General features: G+C 50.7%; 1 protein-coding gene across 1 annotated transcript in view; it reads right to left on the bottom strand.

Annotated features, from left to right (window-relative positions):
- Nucleotides 1–18,208, bottom strand: part of gmcl1 (germ cell-less, spermatogenesis associated) — a 99,601-nt gene that overhangs the window by 77,359 nt on the left and 4,034 nt on the right. Inside the window, exons 2-4 of the mRNA XM_072486098.1 lie at nt 12,381–12,504; nt 9,037–9,133; nt 7,502–7,626 (exon numbers count right to left, since the gene is read on the bottom strand). Coding sequence (XP_072342199.1) covers nt 7,502–7,626; nt 9,037–9,133; nt 12,381–12,504 — 346 coding nt within the window. The remainder of the gene's footprint in view (nt 1–7,501; nt 7,627–9,036; nt 9,134–12,380; nt 12,505–18,208) is intronic.

Raw genomic sequence — 18,208 nt, 5'->3', positions numbered from 1 at the left:
CTGTAACCTCCTCCAGTCCCTACACGCCCCTCCCTATCTCTGTAACCTCCTCCAGCCCCTACATGCCCCTCCCTGTCAATGTAACCTCCTCCAGCCCCTACAACCCTCCCTGTCTCTGTAACCTCCTCCAGCCCCTACAACCCTCCCTATCTCTGTAACCTCCTCCAGCCCCTACACGCCCTCCCTGTCTCTGTAACCTCCTCCAGCCCCTACACCCTCCCTATCTCTGTAACCTCCTCCAGTCCCACACCCCTCCCTATCTCTGTAACCTCCTCCACCCCCTACACCCTCCCTATCTCTGTAACCTCCTCCAGCCCCTACAACCCTCCCTCTCTGTAACCTCCTCCAGTCCCCTACAACCCCCCTCCCTCTCTGTAACCTCCTCCAACCCCTACATCCCTATCTCTGTAACCTCCTCCAGCCCCTACACACCCTCCCTCTCTGTAACCTCCTCCAACCCCTACATCCCTCCCTATCTCTGTAACCTCCTCCAGCCCCTACAACCCTCCCTAACTCTGTAACCTCCTCCAACCCCTACATCCCTCCCTATCTCTGGAACCTCCTCCAGCCCCTACAACCCTCCCTCTCTGTAACCTCCTCCAACCCCTACAACCCTCCCTATCTCTGTAACCTCCTCCAGCCCCTGCACCCCTCCCGATCTCTGTAACCTCCTCCAGTCCCCATATCCCTCCTTATCTCTGTAACCTCCTCCAGTCCCACACCCCTCCCTATCTCTGTAACCTCCAGCCCCTACACCCCTCCCTATCTCTGTAACCACCTCCAACCCTCCCTATCTCTGTAACCTCCTCCGGCCCCTCCAACCACCATGCTCATACTGAGGTGGCAGAGTGGGCTCGAGGGTCCAGCTGGGTCTGCTCCGTTTCCTGGTGTTTACTCCCAGGAATCATTCCCAGTTCCATCACAGTAGCCATACGCAGGAAAAGATTTGATTCAGTCGGAGACATGGCTGACTGCCATTTGTGAAACATCGTTCAGTGGGCAAACTGAACTTGCGTTTTATTATTAAATACAGGAGGCAAGGTGATGGACGAATAAAACACAGAAGATTTTGTGAGCTATTAAAGCAAGGATTGCTCACATTTTGATTCATTCTGTTGACATATTCATCTGCATTGCGGTAATGATTTACCCAGTCGAAATAAAACTCTCAGCCCAGTGGGCTGTTGGTCTGCATCACTGTGGAACGTATTAGCCCGAAATCTCCGGTCTTTATGCTTCAATTTTCCCACTGACAAGCGGCAGGGGTAGAGCAGGAGGCGGGCGCCCGAGGAATACGCGGCTGAGGGACCAGAGAATCCAGCCCAGTGCCTCGAGCAGAAATCGCCCTGCCTAAACTTAAACCATCGCTGGTTTGATGTTGCAAAAACTGAGCACAATCATGTTCTCGGGACCCTCAGCTGCTGAGATGCACACGTCAGCAAAGTGTCTCCAAAGTTGGCGAGTGTAATTTTCAGATTCTTCTTTCCTGGGAGGTGGGCATCGCTGGGATATGCCAGCCTTTGTCGCCCATTCCTAATTGCCCTAGAACTGAGCACCTTGCTCAATCATTTCAGAGAGGGGCAGCAAAGAGTCAACCACGTTGCTGTGTGGGTCTGGAGTCACATGTAGGCCAGACCGGGGTAAAGACGGCAGATTTCCTTCCCTAAAGGAGACATTAGTGAACCAGACGGGTTTTTACAACAATCGATGATCGCTTCACGGTCTCCGTGGTTGAGACTAACTGGACCCAAGATTCCAACTTTAAGAATTTTTGGAATGAATTGAATTTAAGTTTCACCAGTTGCCGTGGTGGGATTCGAACTCTTGTTCCCAAAGCAGGGCCTCGGGATTGCCAGCCCAGCGACACTCGGTGGTGGTGCCGCCATCTCCTCCCTCCGCGGGCACACACACCGGGTCACCGCTGCGACCTCACTCTGTGCGCGAAGCGGCACTCCCGCGGCACCCCCTGCTTCCCCGCCACTCCTCCACGGGGAATTAAACCAGGTGGGTTGTTATAATCAGCCCACATCTTATCCCGTGTGGGAAAGCCGGCTGAGAAACACCACCTCCTCCCTGCAGAGGGAGGCACTGCGGCGGGAGACCCACTCAACAACCTGGGCACAGAGAGAGTTTCAGAGTCCTGGTCAGGGTCCAGCTCCAGTTTGGAGCTGTGAATCCGATCCGGCATGTTTACGGGAGCGGATGCAATGCGCAATCAAAGAGGTCAAATACCGATAACGAGCTGCAGAAAGTTAGTTGGTGTGTTCACCTTCAGTGTAGCAGGGCGGAGGGGTGATCTGGTCCGGGTGTTGTGAGGGGAGATGCACAAGAGCTACACGCATGGGTCAAGGCGGGGGAAATGGCATTAGAGTAGATGGCTGCTCGATGGCCGGGGCAGACGATGGGCCGAAGGGCCTGTTTTCGGGCTGTGACACTCTACGACTCTGAGGCACGGAGACGGCCTTCCTGAAACTACCACAGCCATTACGGGGATTGAACGCACGCCACAGGTGTCATTATAACGCACACTCCAGCTATCGTAGCTAATCGACACCCACTACTCAGGGGAGGGGCAGAATGCTCAAACTAGAACAATTTCAGAGGAGCAAGTTTTTCTGCAAAAGGTTCCTGCAAACCGAGAAAGCTCTGGAGAAATGACGGCGCGTTCCGGGACAAGTAAAACTCGCAACAGCGAGAGCAGCAGATTTATGTTCTGCATGGGTATCGAGGGACGTGGAGGAAGATGCATAAATAGAGATGAGCTGCACATCAGCTCCGAGCTAATTGAATACTGGAGCAGGCTGGGGAGTCGAAAGGGTTTCCTCCTGTTTCTAAGCTAACAGAAATTCCCCAAGGCCATGCGCTACGCACCTCTGCAACCAATTAAAACAGAAAAAGCTTCAACACTCTCCACGTACCGGACAAGCTTTCCCCCCCCACTTTCAATTCCAATTCGCATTCTGTCAGCTCGAATGCTTCCGCCAACCACTTCATGTTGGAAACGGGAGCAACGGGCAAACAGTACGCGAGGTTATGTAGAGAAGGGGGGGGGGGGTAGAGTGGTCACGGCAGTGTTCTACACAGAACAGGCCTTCGCACAGCAGGTGTACACTACTGTTTAGAAAAAGCGAGGTGCAATTAATTTCAACAGGGTCAGAATTACTTTTTTAACAATGGCAGAGGGACAGGCAGCTCGCGATGTGAGATTGATCCCAGGCCAGGTGAACTATAAAATTTCTGGTTTGCATTATCCCTCGTCTGCTTCCTATCTACTAACCCATCGTCTCAGCAGTCTCTCTTTGTCAGTGCTCTTGGTACTTAACTAAACAACACCCTTCACCTAAGATACATACAAAGTACAAATTAGGAGCCAGCTCTTGGCCGATTTGATTGTGGCCTCAACACCATTACCCTGCCCACCACCACCACCACCACTCTCCTCTACTGAACCTCATCTGATGGGAGGTCCTCCTTTTAAACTGTGTTACCCTGGTGACTGGTCTTTCCCACAAGGGGCAACATTCTCTCAACATCCACCCTGACATAGGATTTACAGTGCAGAAGGAGGCCGTTCGGCCCATCGAGTCTGCACCGGCCCTTGGAAAGAGCACCTGAATCCATACCTCCACTCGATTCCCGTAACCCCACCTGACCGTTTTTGGACACTAAGGGCAATTTAGGGCGGCCAATCCACCTAACCCTGCACATCTTTGTGACTGTGGAGGGAAACCGGAGCACCCGGAGGAAACCCACGCACACACGGGGAGGATGTGCAGACTCCAGACTCCGCACAGACAGTGACCCAAGCCGGGAATCGAACCTGGGACCCTGGAGCTGTGAGGCAGCAGTGCTAACCACTATGCTACCGTGCTGCCCCCGCGGGGCACCTCCAACTCCCTGCGGGACCCCGCCAAGTGCCGTCCCGCCAGGTCCCTGTTTGTGGGGATGGGTACTGAACGGCGCTCACCCAAGTCTCCGAGGACCCTCTAGGTTTCAGTGAGATCCCCTCTCATTCTGGGAAACTCCAATGGATACAGGCCCAGCCCGTCCACCCAGTCGAGCGAACCGCCTCGGAGCTGCCACTGATGCAATCATTTCATTTCTTCAAAAACATCCGTCAATCTGAACAACGTAATCAACAGACCAACAACGCATGATATCAAACAAGGTCAGTGAGTTGAACAGGAATCACGGAGCTGCACGCAACCTCACAACAGCCAACTGCGTCAATGTCATTTTCTCAATTTCAAATGTGATACGACAGAAGCTGACGTAACCTTTCACCCGCTCTCACTGCGGAGTCTGGATTCATTTCCACCTGCAAAGCTGATGAGGACCTGTCTCTTTTCAAACTGTTTATCAAGTTGGTCAAGCATAGCCCGTTAGATGTTTGAACGAAAGAAGCCGCAGGCAGCAACACGAGCCTTGGCCAACATCTGAACCTCAAGCGAAATAGCCTCAGTTGCCCTCACTGCCTGTGGGATCTTACTGTGCACGGACTGGCTGCCCACGGTTCTCTGCACAATCCAGACAGCCAGCGCTCTTCCACAGGGCTGAGCTGGTGGTGAAATGTTTTGGCGAGCCACCGAGGACATCAAGGGGGCGCCCAGGGTGAGGAAAACAAGACAGGCAGGGTGGAGAAACCTTCAGTGGGTGCGGAAAGTGCGATTATCCCGCAGCTTGGTGCTGGAGTCGCAATCGGAACGGAGCTCGCGTCACCACTCAGTATTCCACTCAAATGTGGATGCTTCATTTTGTATCTGGTATCCCTCCTGTCGTGAAGGGGGATTAATGCTCCAATGGCCATGGTTCTCAGCCCAGAGCGATCGATGATTGAGGAGGGTACGGCAGTGGACTTCAGTAAGGCCTTTGGCAAGGTCCCTCACAAGACAGCACAGTAGCAGTGGTTAGCACTGCTGCTTCACAGCGCCAGGGTCCCAGGTTCGATTCCCCGCTGGGTCACTGTCTGTGCGGAGTCTGCACGTTCTCCCCCGTGTCTGATATTTTTCTCATCCCCATTCTCCGGCCTTCTCCCCATAACCCCGATTCCCTTATGAATCAAGAACCTATCTATCTCTGTCTTAAAGACACTCAGTGATTTGGCCTCCACAGCCTTCTGCGGCAAAGAGTTCCACAGATTCACCACCCTCTGGCTGAAGAAATTCCTCCCCATCTCTGTTTTAAAGGATCGTCCCTTTAGTCTCAGATTGTGTCCTCTGCTTCCAGTTTTTCCTACAAGTGGAAACATCCTCTCCACGTCCACTCTATCCAGGCCTCGTAGTATCCTGTAAGTTTCAATAAGATCCCCCCTCATCCTTCTAAACTCTCAACGAGTACAGACCCAGAGTCCTCAACCGTTCGTCATACAACAAGCTCTTCATTATTCCAGGGATCATTCTTGTGAACCTCCTCTGGACCCTTTCCAAGGCCAGCACATCCTTCCTTAGATACGGGGCCCAAAACTGCTCACAATGCTCCAAATGGGGTCTGACCAGAGCCTTGTACAGCCTCAGAAGTACATCCCTGGCCTTGTATTCTAGCCCTCTCGACATGAATGCTAACATTGCATTTGCCTTCCTAACTGCCGACTGAACCTGCACATTAACCTTAAGAGAATCGTGAACAAGGACTCCCAAGTCCCTTTGTGCTTCTGCTTTCCTAAGCATTTCCCCATTTAGAAAATAGTCTATGCCTAGATTCCTCCTTCCAAAGTGCATAACCTCACACTTTTCCACATTGTATTCCATCTGCCACTTCATTGCCCACTCTCCTAGCCTGTCCAAGTCCTTCTGCATCCTCCCTGCTTCCTCAATACTACCTGTCCCTCGACAGATCTTTGTATCATCTGCAAACTGAGCAACAGTGCCTTCAGTTCCTTCCTCCAGATCATTAATGTATATTGTGAAAAGTTGTGGACCCAGCACAGACCCCTGAGGCACACCAGCTGTTTAGAGTAGCTAATTATTTTACTTTTCTCCAATTACGGGGCAATTTAGCGTGGCCAATCCAACTACCCGGCACATCTTTGGGTTGTGGGGGTGAGACCCACGCAGACACGGGGAGAATGTGCAAACTCCACACGGACAGTGACCCAGGGCCGGGATTCGAACCCGGGTCCTCAGCGCCGCAGTCCCAGTGCTTACCACTGCGCAACATGCTGCCCAGCCAATCCTCGATCCATGCCAGGATCTTACCCTTAACACCATGGGCTCTTAAATTATTTAACAGTCCCTTATGTGGCACCTCGTCAAAGGCCTTCTGGAAATCTAAATAAATCATGTCCATTGGTTCTCCTGGTACAGAAGGTGAAGTCACACGGGATCAGAGGCGAGGTGGTAAGATGGATGCAGAAGATAGAGGGTAGCAGTGGAAGAGTACTTTTCTGATTGGAGGGCTGTGACTAGTGGTGTTCCGCAGGGATCAGTGCTGGGATCTTAGTATATACAAATGATTTTAGAGGAAAATGTAGCTGGTCTGATAATAAGTTTGCGGACAAAGATTGGTGGAATTGCAGATAGCGATGAGGACTGTCAGAGGATACAGCAGGATTTAGATTGTCTGGAGACTTGGGCGGAGAGATGGAAGATGGAGTTTAATCCGGACAAATGTGAGGTAATGCATTTTGGAAGGTCTAATGCAGGTAGGGAAATATACAGTAAATGATAGAACCCTCAAGAGTATTGAACGTCAGAGAGATCTCGGTGTACAGGTCCACAGGTCACTGAAAGGGGCAACGCAGGTGGAGAAGGTAGTCAAGAAGGCATATGGCATGCTTGCCTTTATCGGACGAGGCATTGAGTATAGAAATTCGCAAGTCATGTTGCAGCTGTATAGAACCTTAGTTAGGCCACACTTGGAGTATAGTGTTCAATTCTGGTCGCCACACTACCAGAAGGATGTAGAGGCTTTGGAGAGGTAGAGAAGAGATTTAGCAGGATGTTGCCTGGTATGGAGGGCATTAGCTATGAGGAGCGGTTGAATAAACTCGGTTTGTTTTCACTGGAACGACGGAGGTTGAGGGGCGACCTCATAGAGGTCTACAAAATTATGAGGGGCATAGACAGAGTGGATAGTCAGAGGCTTTTCCCCAGCGTAGAGGGGTCAATTACTAGGGGGCATAGGTTTAAGGTGCGAGGGGCAAGGTTTAAAGGAGATGTACGAGGCAAGTTTTTTTACACAGAGGGTAGTGGGTGCCTGGAACTCGCTGTTGAGGGAGGTGGTGGAAGCAGATACGATGGTGGCGTTTAAGGGGCATCTTGACAAATCCATGAATGGGACGGGAATAGAGGGATACAGACGGGCAGCATGGTCGGTACAGGCTTGGAGGGCCGTTCCTGTCCTGTAATTCTTGGTTCTTTGACCCGTGCGTGCTGACGGGGTTAATGACAGTCAGCATCCTTTCAGGGTTTCGGGTGACCAGCTGGCGTGGAGCGGTCCTGCAGAGAGGGCAGTCAGATGGAGGAAACTGCCCACCATTGAGGCCAGCTTTCACGTTACCGACCGCAGTGCGATCAGTCGGGTTTGGGAACCGCAGGCTGGTGGGTTGCAGCCTGTGCAGGTGGAGTTGCTGGGAGACCTTTTTACACATCTGCTGCAGCCTGACACACGGCAGTGAATCAATATTCACTGAAAAGGATGGAAATTAAAGGGAAGAAAAGTAATTTCAAAAGAGAATCTCTGGGGCACATGCAAAAGATAACGGTTTCTTTCCTTTTATGGACCAACCCCACAGGTTTCATTCCACCCAGATCGGATCAAGTGGCTCCATAAATAGTTCCATTTAAAGTGACTGTGTAGTCTTTGTGTTGCTTGTGTCTTGGTGTTTGTACACCCCGCACCATCAGCAGGAACGCCTGCTGCTTGTGTTTCAGGCAATGCCAAGAGAGAGCAGCAATACGTATAATCCACAGCTCCGATTCTTCGGAGCTCCACAGTATCTGCGGCTTTCGAGAAATCTCAGCCGGCCAGGCAGCCCCCTTCAATTATTCACATCGCCTCGGGGCTGCCGGCTTCAAAGATGGAAGTGCTCGGAAGCGTCAACTACGCCTGTCCGAGGTTTTGGGGGTCGTGCTCGGGCTTTGGGGCCAGTGGGTCGCGGGTTCAAGCCGGACCCCAGAGACCGGAGAGCAGAGCTCTCCACTGAATCGGACAGGGAGCTGCACTGTCAGCAGTGCCAGCTTCCCCAGGCTCTGCCTGCCTCTCTCAGTGCTGGATGCCACCTTGAGGAGAGGTACGGGAGTGCCCCCTCCGTATGCGGGCTGACATTTGTCCCTCAATCAATGTCACTAAAGCAGACTATCCGGACGTTGCCGCAATTGTGGGATCTTACTGTGCACAGATTAGCTGCTGCATTCTCGCGCGTTACAACGGCACCTTGTTGGTCGTGAAGTTTTCAGATCATCGGTGCTGGACAAAGCTCTTTCTTCAACACACGTCTTTGGACACAGATTAGTCCGTCCTCACAGGGTAAGCGCAGCCCTGTGTGTGTGTGTGTGTGTGGGAGTAGCCAATCGCTCGCAGGTCACTCTGAAGCTGTGTCGAGTCAGCGCGGGTATTGGGAGAGGTCACAGACCCAGCTTTCTGCACATCCTGACCACAGTGCATGTCACAGGCAGAGTCACATTAATTAACGGTGCACAATTCCACACTTGCCAGGTGGAGAAGAAGGCGTTTTCCCCAATCGCTGCACATCACTGCTGATGCGCTCAACAAAACCTTTCCACCCACCCACCCCAGGCGGCGGCGCATCACCTGCAGTTAACAGAACGATCTGTGCCTGGCCCAATGATTGTCCTCTGAAGTGGCCACCTTCAGGCTAACAAGAGGAATAGCCCCACTCTTATTACTCTCTCCTTCCCCAAGCTTCTTCCTGCTTCCTGCCCCCTTCTTCCCGGCAGCAAACTGCCTCACTATCACGGTGCTGGCCGTGTGTGTCCTGTCCGTCTATCGCACACACACACAATGCTGAGCTGACAAGTGTGGCACATCACCCGTGTACAGTTCGGCCTCGCAATGAGAATGCCAATGGAAACGTACCCTCGGTGTCGATGTTCTGATCGGGGATCTCCAGTTCTATGCAGCTCATATTCGATTCCTTCCATGACCCACTGAACATACTGGAAAAGTAACCAGACTGGGAAAAGAAACAAGCAGAATGTTAACTTCTCTGCTTCGAGCAAGGCTGCGTCAGGCCTGGAGCACTTACAGTTCAATCACAGTCTGACTGAAACATACACTGATAATGCTGGAAATACCCAGCAGGTCAGGCAGTCTCTGTGGAGGGGGAGAGAGAGAGAGACGGAGAGAGGGAGAGAGAGAGAGAGGGGAGAGAGAGAGAGAGAGAGAGAGAGAGAGAGACAGAGACAGAGAGAGAGACACAGAGAGAGACAGAGAGAGAGACAGAGAGAGAGAGAGACGGAGAGAGAGGGGAGAGAAAGACAGAGAGACAGAGAGAGAGAGAGACGGAGAGAGAGAGAGGGGAGAGAAAGACAGAGAGACAGAGAGAGACAGAGAGAGAGAGAGAGACAGAGAGACGGAGACAGAGAGAGAGAGAGAGAGAGAGGGGAGAGAGAGATGGAGAGAGGGAGAGACAGAGAGAGAGAGAGAGAGGGGAGAGAGAGAGATGGAGAGAGACACAGAAAGAAAGAGAGAGACAGACAAAGAGAGAGAGACAGAGAGATAGAGACAGAGAGAGAGAGAGAGAGGCAGAGAGACGGAGACAGAGAGAGAGACAGAGAAAGACAGAGAAGAGAGGAAGAGAAAGTGAGAGAGAGACTGAGAGAGACAGAGAGAGAGAGAGAGGGGAGAGAGTGAGAGAGAGAGAGAGACGGAGAGAGAGATAGAGACACAGAGAGAGACAGAGAGACAGAGAGAAGAGAGAGAGAGAAGAAAGAGAGAGAGAAGAGACGCAGAAAGAGACGGAGAGACGGAGAGAGAGAGTGTGTGTATGTGAGAGAGAGCGAGAAAGAGAGATACAAAGACAGAGAGAGAGACAAAGAGAGACAGAGAGAGAGAGAGAGAGAGAGAGAGAGACAGACAGAGCGAGAGAGACAGAGAGAGAAACAGAGAGAGAGAGACAGAGAGAGAGACACAGAGAGAGAGAGACACAGAGAGAGAGAGAGAGTGAGAGAGAGACAGAGCGAGAGAGAGAGAGAGAGACACAGAGAGAGACACAGAGAGAGACACAGAGAGAGTTAACGACACAGGTCACTGATCTTTCATTAGAACTGGCAAAAGTCAAGAGATGCGGAGGGTTTTAAACAAATCCAGAGGCAGGAAAGGAGGGAGGAAAGGTAAGAAAAGCAGAGGTCTGGGATAGGGAGGGAATGTTGGGGCGAAGGGGGTGACCGAGGAGTGGGTCAGGACGTCGTGGAAGGAACAATCCCTTTGGAATGCTGACAGGGAAGGGAAGGGGTGTTTGGTGGTGGAAATAGCGGCAGTAAGTGGTGGATGGGTTTGGCAAAACACCAGGCTGAAAGCACCACCCTTTCACTTTCAAAAAACCCCACTCAACTCTCTTTACCCAGGAATGAAGCTGGTGTGCAAAATGATACAGCAGCCTGCCTGTAATTATCCCCTTCACGGGGACACTCTCTATTTAACTGTTCCCTTCTTTCGTACAGTCTTTAGGTCCCTTATAATTAGAAATCTAATTCTGCCAAATCCTGCGTGATTTGAAACGACGGCAATTCTCAAAATAGCAACACATCCTCATCCTTGTTCAGTTTCTCGAGGTATTTTCCCTTCACTGAGACTTTGAGTGAATTATTTGCAAAGCCAACCTTTCCCCTCCCACCTCACAGCGAACAACCTTCAGAAACTACGGACAGGCTCAGTCAGCGGGCGACAATGATGATTCACTGTTCAATCTGAGCGCTCAGGTAAGCTCGGGCTGTAGATCAATCGGGAAAGGTTCGGAGAGGGGAGTCCGAATACATCCTGGGAAAGCTGGACGGATCAGCTGGGTGAGGCAGGGTCAAGCCAGAGGGCAGTGGACATATCAGCCAAACAGCCTCTCTGATCAGATTGCAAATACAAACCACCTCAATACAAAAGAGGGACGGACAAGGGTTTGGAAATGAAAGCTCTGTGATAGTGTGCGGATAACATCAGAATTAAGAGCAGAAGGCAGGGCAGTCAGCCCCTGGCTGATCTGAATCAGGCGTTAATTCCATTTTCCTGCTTGAAAATCTGTGAGGAAAGGATACGCCAGGAGTGATGACTCTGGCCAATAGGAATCTTTTGTGTTAAAATCAACTTTCATTTAAACACAGAATTAACCACACTAACGTCAAAGAAATAGCTTTACAATTAACAGGTACACAGGTCTTAAACACAAGGGAAACCTTGAACGTAGCAGCTACCCTGCTACTAACCACAATTAAGCAGCCCAATACGGTTCAAATGCCACTCATTAATAAAGTTAACAAACAGATTACTTGCTTAGTTATTTAGACCTTTGGAGAGAGACCATTTCCGGAGCAGAACCAGTACATTCCTGCTCAACCTCGCAGCATTTGGAAAACCTGCTGTACAATCTAAAATCGTTCTGTCTCGTCAGACTCAAATCCTGTGGCAAACTGCAAAACTACCAACAGACCTGGCTCCTCCCATTCATTACATCACCTGTATCCCCCGAAGGTGTCACATAACCTGCTTAGCTCAGGCTAAATGCAACCCCTCATAAATGATCTAATCTCCAGCAATCATAACAATGTTCCATTAGTCCATTAGGGGAGGGGAGGGGAGGGGGGGTGGGGGGGGTGGGGGGGGGGGTGGGGGGAGGGGAGAGACGGAGAGACCGTGCAGGATGCAGGAGGGAGCTTGTGCTTGGATTGAAGAGACCAACTTTGTGAAGGTTCAAACAAGGCTAGAAGATTCGCCTAACTTTTTGGTGAATGGGAGAGATCACTTATCAGGATTAGAAGTTAGCCAGCTGGAGAAGGAAAAGGAACAAAGAACAGTACAGCACAGCAAGAGGCCCTTCGGCCCTCCAAGCCTGTACCGGTCATGATACCACCCTTTGCCAAATCCCGCAGCACTTCCTTGTGCCGTATCCCTCTCTAAACCCATCCTATCCATGTGTTTGTCAAGATGCCTTTTGAACGGCGTTAATGTATCTGAGAACAGCTTCGGACTAGCTCCTAAAGAATGAAGTGTCTCCTTCAGGGGCATGACAAAGTGTAGCAGTGGAGGGAGACGTCCAGGTGTTTTAAATGTTTGGTCATTGTTGTTTTATAGAAAGGTGTTTCTGTTTAGACACACAAGCCTCGAGATCTCACCAATGAGCACCACCACTGCAACATAAAGAACCCACATTATGACAATAACCAGCAAACGGTCGCCCACACAACACGGAGAGTGAAGGTTTAATCTCGTACCTGACACAGGTAGATTTTATGCAGGTGCCATTCCTGTCCCAGAGCACAGATTGTGATATCACTATTTTCTCCAGCAAGGAAGAGAGTCTGATAAATGTACTTGGAAGTGCTTTTCAGCTTTTTTCTGTGAAACAAGGAGAGCGGAGCACAGTGTCAATGACAGAAATAACAGCGAGAGAAGGAAAACATCGCACTTGGCGCATCAGACGGTGCAGCGCTGAGCACAGCTTTGCCAAATCGGAGATAGCTCTGGACAAACCCGAACGGAGGGGTCATTAATGCTGCAGTGATTCCTCTGGGCTCTTGGCAAATTCTTCTAAACCCTGGCTCCAAGTTAGTAACTCGGACTGAGCGCCTCGGTTTGGGGTCTCCTCACCATCAGAAACCAGGAGGGTGAAGCTCCGAGAGGCTGCCGAAGAGGAGAAAGCCCCCAAAGTGATGGCCTGCTGCGTCAAGACGCGGTTTGGTTTGAAACTCAAGGACTTTATTTGCCTCTCCTGACCGCAAGTTAAAATCTAAAGTGACTGAAAAGGGCTGTGACCCACAAAGTGCCTGGCTTAACTGTCCTGCCTGTCCTCCTGTACTTCCTTCCCTCCAAACGCCCAGTCGTCTCTCTCGGCCACCCCTCTCCCCGCCCGCCGCTGTCTCCCGAAGGCCCTGGTTCTTGCTGAGAAGTAATTTCGGAGACACCGGTGGACACAAAGGAACAGCAGGAGGTCACTTCAATGAACCTTTCAATCAGATCATTGCTGATGTGTGACTGAGCTCCATGTACTTCCCTTTCACACATATTCCTCATGACCATTAGTGAACAAAAAGCGACCAGCTTCAGACAGAGAACTGACCAGTCGATCTGTCATCAACTTCCTTTTGTGGAAGAAAAGTCCAAACATCTGCCCTGCTTCTTGTGTACAAATGTTATGGCTTCTTGCACCATGCCCCCCCCCCCCCCCTCACTGATATAGCTCTGAAGGACCGCACACAAGTGGTCATTCCTCGTCCGAGAGCCTTGGCTGTGCCCCCCACCCCGGATAAGAACATTCCTGACATCATTTTAACGGTTAACAAAGCTCAGGGAGGACCTTCTCCCCGGAGGTTCTCCTTGCCATGTGGGACTGACCCACAAGACAGTATTTATCACTCTGGTTAGCCCTTGCTGCCATGAGGGCGACCCACCTCTTGCAGCACAGGCAAAACAGGGCTTTCAAGTTCCCCTCTCCAGAGCGCACTTGTGATTTCAGCAACACCTCGGCAACGTTTCAGCGATTTCCGAATGTTGCACGGTGGGATGTGAAGTCACCAAGGGCAAAGGCACCGCGTCAGATCATTCGATTCTACTTTGCAATCCTTTAAAACCTGCCAGAAACCCAAATGTGAATAGAACTGTCCAAACCTCATTGCTTCTCATTTCCAGATACAAACTTCACCGTTACGCCAATCAAGTGACAATTGGCAGAAAATTGAAGGCAGTTCAAATTTAGAGGGATGGGGGCCATTAATCATAGCTGCTGTCATATGAACAAAACATTTTTGGGAGAGAATTAACCCTTCAGCAATAACCAAATGGCCAAGGGAACATGCAGATTTCAAAGTGGCAGGTCAGGATAAAAGAGAACGTTTTTAAAAAGTCATTTACGGGATGTGGGCGGCGCTGGTGAGGCCAGCGTTTGTTGCCCATCCCTAGTTGCCCTTGAGAAGGTGGGGGTGAGCTGCCTTCTTGAACCGCTGCAGTCCCTGAGGTGTAGGTACACCCACTGTGCTGTTAGGGAGGGAGTTCCAGGATGTTGCCCCAGCGACAGTGAAGGAACGGCCAATATATTTCCCAGTCAGGGTGGTGAGTGACTTGGAGGGGAACCTCCAGGTGGTGGGGGTCCCAGGTATCTGCTGCTCTTGCTCTTCTCGATGGTAGTGGTCGTGGGTTTGGAAGGTGCTGTCTAGGAACCTTGGTGAGTTCCTGCAGTGCATCTTGTAGGTGGTGCACACGGCTGCTACTGTGCGGCGGTGGTGGAGGGAGCAAATGTTTGTGGAAGGGGAGCAATCAAGCGGGGCTGCTTTGTCCTGGATGGTGTCGAGCTTCTTGAGTGTTGTTGGGGCTGCGCTCATCCAGGCAAGTGGAGAGTATTCCATCACACTCCTGACTTGTGCCTTGTAGATGGTGGACAGGCTTTGGGGGGGGTCAAGAGGTGAGTTACTCACCGTAGGATTCCTTGCCTTTTACCCGCCCTGGTACCCATAGTATTAATATAATAATATTTATTGTCACAAGTAGGCTTACATTAACACTGCAATGAAGTTACTGTGAAAAGCCCCTAGTCGCCACATTCCGGCGCCTGTTCGGGTACACAGAGAGAGAATTCAGAATGTCCAATTCACCTAACAAGCACGTCTTTCGGGACTTGTGGGAGGAAATCGGAGCACCCGGAGGAAGCCCACGCAGACACGGGGAGAACGTGCAGACTCCGCACAGACAGTGACCCAAGCTGGGAATCGAACCTGGGACCCCGGAGCTGTGAAGCCACAGTGCTAACCACTGTGCTCCGGTGCCATCCCTAATATGGCTGGGTTCAGTTTCTGATCAATGGTAACCCCCAGGAAGTTGATTGTGGGGGATTCAGCGATGGTGATGCCACTGAATGTCAAGGAGAGATGGTTAGATCCTCTCTTGTAGGAGATGGTCATCACCTGGCACTTGTGTGGCGCGAGTGTAACTTGCCACTTGTCAGCCCAATTGAACCTGTGGGTAGAGGTATGAGTGTGCAGACAAGTGTTAGAGCTCTGCTCCTGGCGACAGTCAAGTCTCTGCAAGGACGCTTTTCCTACTCACGCCCCATCCCAGCGAGCAGAGCTGACAAGGAAGTGCAATCAGCGTGAGCAACTTACGAAACACAGTCACCAGCTGGAGACTGGAACTGCCCAATATACGAGGCCACAGTGTGGAGGAGAGCAGAGAAACTACCAACAGGGGCGCGGGGAGAATTGGATAAGGTGCTGTCTTCTTTAGTCCTGACTGCCATCCAATCGGATGGTACAGCACTCGCGCCTTCTCCCATTCTAAACACTCAATGCACACTGCCCCACAACTCTCTCTCATTTCCTCGTCTGTCCTTCATGCATCACACCCCCATTCAAATAAATACTGACAAAACCCCAAGGCAGAATGGGCTGTACTTTAAGTGTAAATTCGAAGTAAATGCATGAACCCTCTCAACTTCAACTCTTCCCCCTGGTAGTGAGATTTCACCACTGCAGTACTCTCTGCTTGAGTCCTCCAACATGTGATGTTTAATCTCTTTGTTTGATCTACCTCATGGATATTTATGCTGCTCTGCTCTGGGCTGACCCCCAATGGGAAGGTGTCCCCCCCCAACACCGACCCGATGACAGGACCTCAGTGCAAAGGAGAAGGTATCTTTCACGTAGCGGTGACCAAGTCACGAACATCCTCCGGGTTAAAAAAAACAATGTTTCCTCGTCTTCTTTCTCATCCTTTTTACAATGACTTGAGATCTCTGCCCCCTGCTGACTGACTCCCAAAGATGTGGAGATGCCGGCGTTGGACTGGGGTGAGCACAGTAAGAAGTCTTACAACACCAGGTTAAAGTCCAACAGGTTTGTTTCGATGTCACTAGCTTTCAGAGCACTGCTCCTTCCTCAGGTGAATGGTATGTTCCAGAAACATATATAGAGAGAAATTCAAAGATGCCAAACAATGCTTGGAATGCGACCATTAGCAGGTGATTAAATCTTTACAGATCCAGAGATGGGGTAACCCCAGGTTAAAGAGGTGTGAATTCTGTCAAGCCAGGACAGTTGGTAGGATTTCGCAGGCCAGATGGTGGGGGATGAATGTAATGCGACATGAATCCCAGGTCCCGGTTGAGGCCACACTCATGTGTACGGATCTGTAAAGATTTAATCACCTGCTAATGCTCGCATTCCAAGCATTGTCTGGCATCTTTGAATCTGTCTATATCTATGTTTCTGGAACATACCAGTCTCTGTCAGGGAGAGAACCTGCGAACATCTAAGACACTCAGAAGGTAAGAAGGTAGGTAAGTGATTTTTACTTTTATACCGTTTTCAAATTGTGTGTGTCGGGGGGGGGGGGGGGGGAAACTGAAGTGACATCACAGAAAAGCTGTGACCTGAGTGGCTGGTTGGGAATCTACACTAAATTAAAAAAATTAAGCATTGGTAACTAATTAAACATAATTACTTCATTATAATTTAGAGGGGTCTCTAAGCCAGAGATTACTATATTTAGCTTTCGCATTTATATTATAAATCTAGTGCTAGGAAACAGATAGTTAACAGTAGCTTTAAAAAAAAAAAAAAAATTTTTACCTTTTAATTTTAATTAACGCAATGTCAGTTAGAGGGGTGCTGTGCTCTGACTGTGAGATGTGGCAGGTCCGGGAGGCTTCCAGCATCCCGGATGGCTTCATCTGCAGAAAGTGCACCCAACTGGAGCTCATCACAGACCGCATGGTTCGGTTGGAGCAGCAATTGGATGCACTTAGGAGCATGCAGGTGGCGGAAAGCGTCATAGATCGCAGTTATGTAAATGTGGTCACACCCAAGGTGCAGGCAGAGAAATGGGTGACCACCAGAAAGGGCAGGCAGTCAGTGCAGGAATCCCCTGTGGCTGTCCCCCTCTCGAACAGGTATACCCCTTTGGATACTGTCGGGGGGGATAGCCTATCAGGGGAAAACAGTAGCAGCCAGAGCAGTGGCACCACGGCTGGCTCTGATGTTCAGAAGGGAGGGTCAAAGCGCAGAAGAGCAATAGTAATAGGGGACTCTATAGTCAGGGGCACAGATAGGCGCTTCTGTGGACGTGAAAGAGACTCCAGGATGGTATGTTGCCTCCCTGGTGCCAGGGTCCAGGATGTCTCTGAACGGGTAAAGGGCATCCTGAAGAGGGAGGGCAAACAGGCAGAGGTCGTTGTACATATTGGTACTAACGACATAGGCAGGAAGGGGCATGAGGTCCTGCAGCAGGAGTTCAGGGATCTAGGCAGAAAGTTAAAAGACAGGACCTCTAGGGTTGTAATCTCGGGATTACTCCCTGTGCCACGTGCCAGTGAGGCTAGAAATAGGAAGATAGAGCAGCTAAACACGTGGCTAAACAGCTGGTGTAGGAGGGAGGGTTTCCATTATCTGGACCACTGGGAGCTCTTCCGGGGCAGGTGTGACCTATATAAGGACGGGTTGCATCTAAACCGGAGAGGCATAAATATCCTGGCCGCGAGGTTTGCTAGTGTCACACGGGAGGATTTAAACTAGTATGGCAGGGGGGTGGGCACGGGAGCAATAGGTCAGAAGGTGAGAGCATTGAGGGAGAACTAGGGAATAGGGACAGTGGGGCTCTGAGGCAGAGCAGACAGGGAGAAGTTGCTGAACACAGCGGGTCTGGTGGCCTGAAGTGCATATGTTTTAATGCAAGTAGTATTACGGGTAAGGCAGATGAACTTAGTGCTTGGATTAGTACTTGGAACTATGATGTTGTTGCCATTACAGAGACCTGGTTGAGGGAAGGGCAGGATTGGCAGCTAAACGTTCCAGGATTTAGATGTTTCAGGCAGGATAGAGGGGGATGTAAAAGGGGTGGCAGAGTTGCGTTATTGGTTAGAGAGAATGTTGCAGCTGTACTGCGGGAGGACACCTCAGAGGGCAGTGAGGCTATATGGGTGGAGATCAGGAATAAGAAGGGTGCAGTCACAATGTTGGGGGTTTACTACAGGCCTCCCAACAGCCAGCGGGAGATAGAGGAGCAGATGGGTAGACAGATTTTGGAAAAGAGTAAAAACAACAGACTTGTGGTGATG

This window comes from Scyliorhinus torazame, chromosome 20 (assembly GCF_047496885.1).
Source record: "Scyliorhinus torazame isolate Kashiwa2021f chromosome 20, sScyTor2.1, whole genome shotgun sequence".
NCBI lineage: Eukaryota > Metazoa > Chordata > Chondrichthyes > Carcharhiniformes > Scyliorhinidae > Scyliorhinus > Scyliorhinus torazame.
This window is presented reverse-complemented; position numbering and strand designations above follow the sequence as displayed.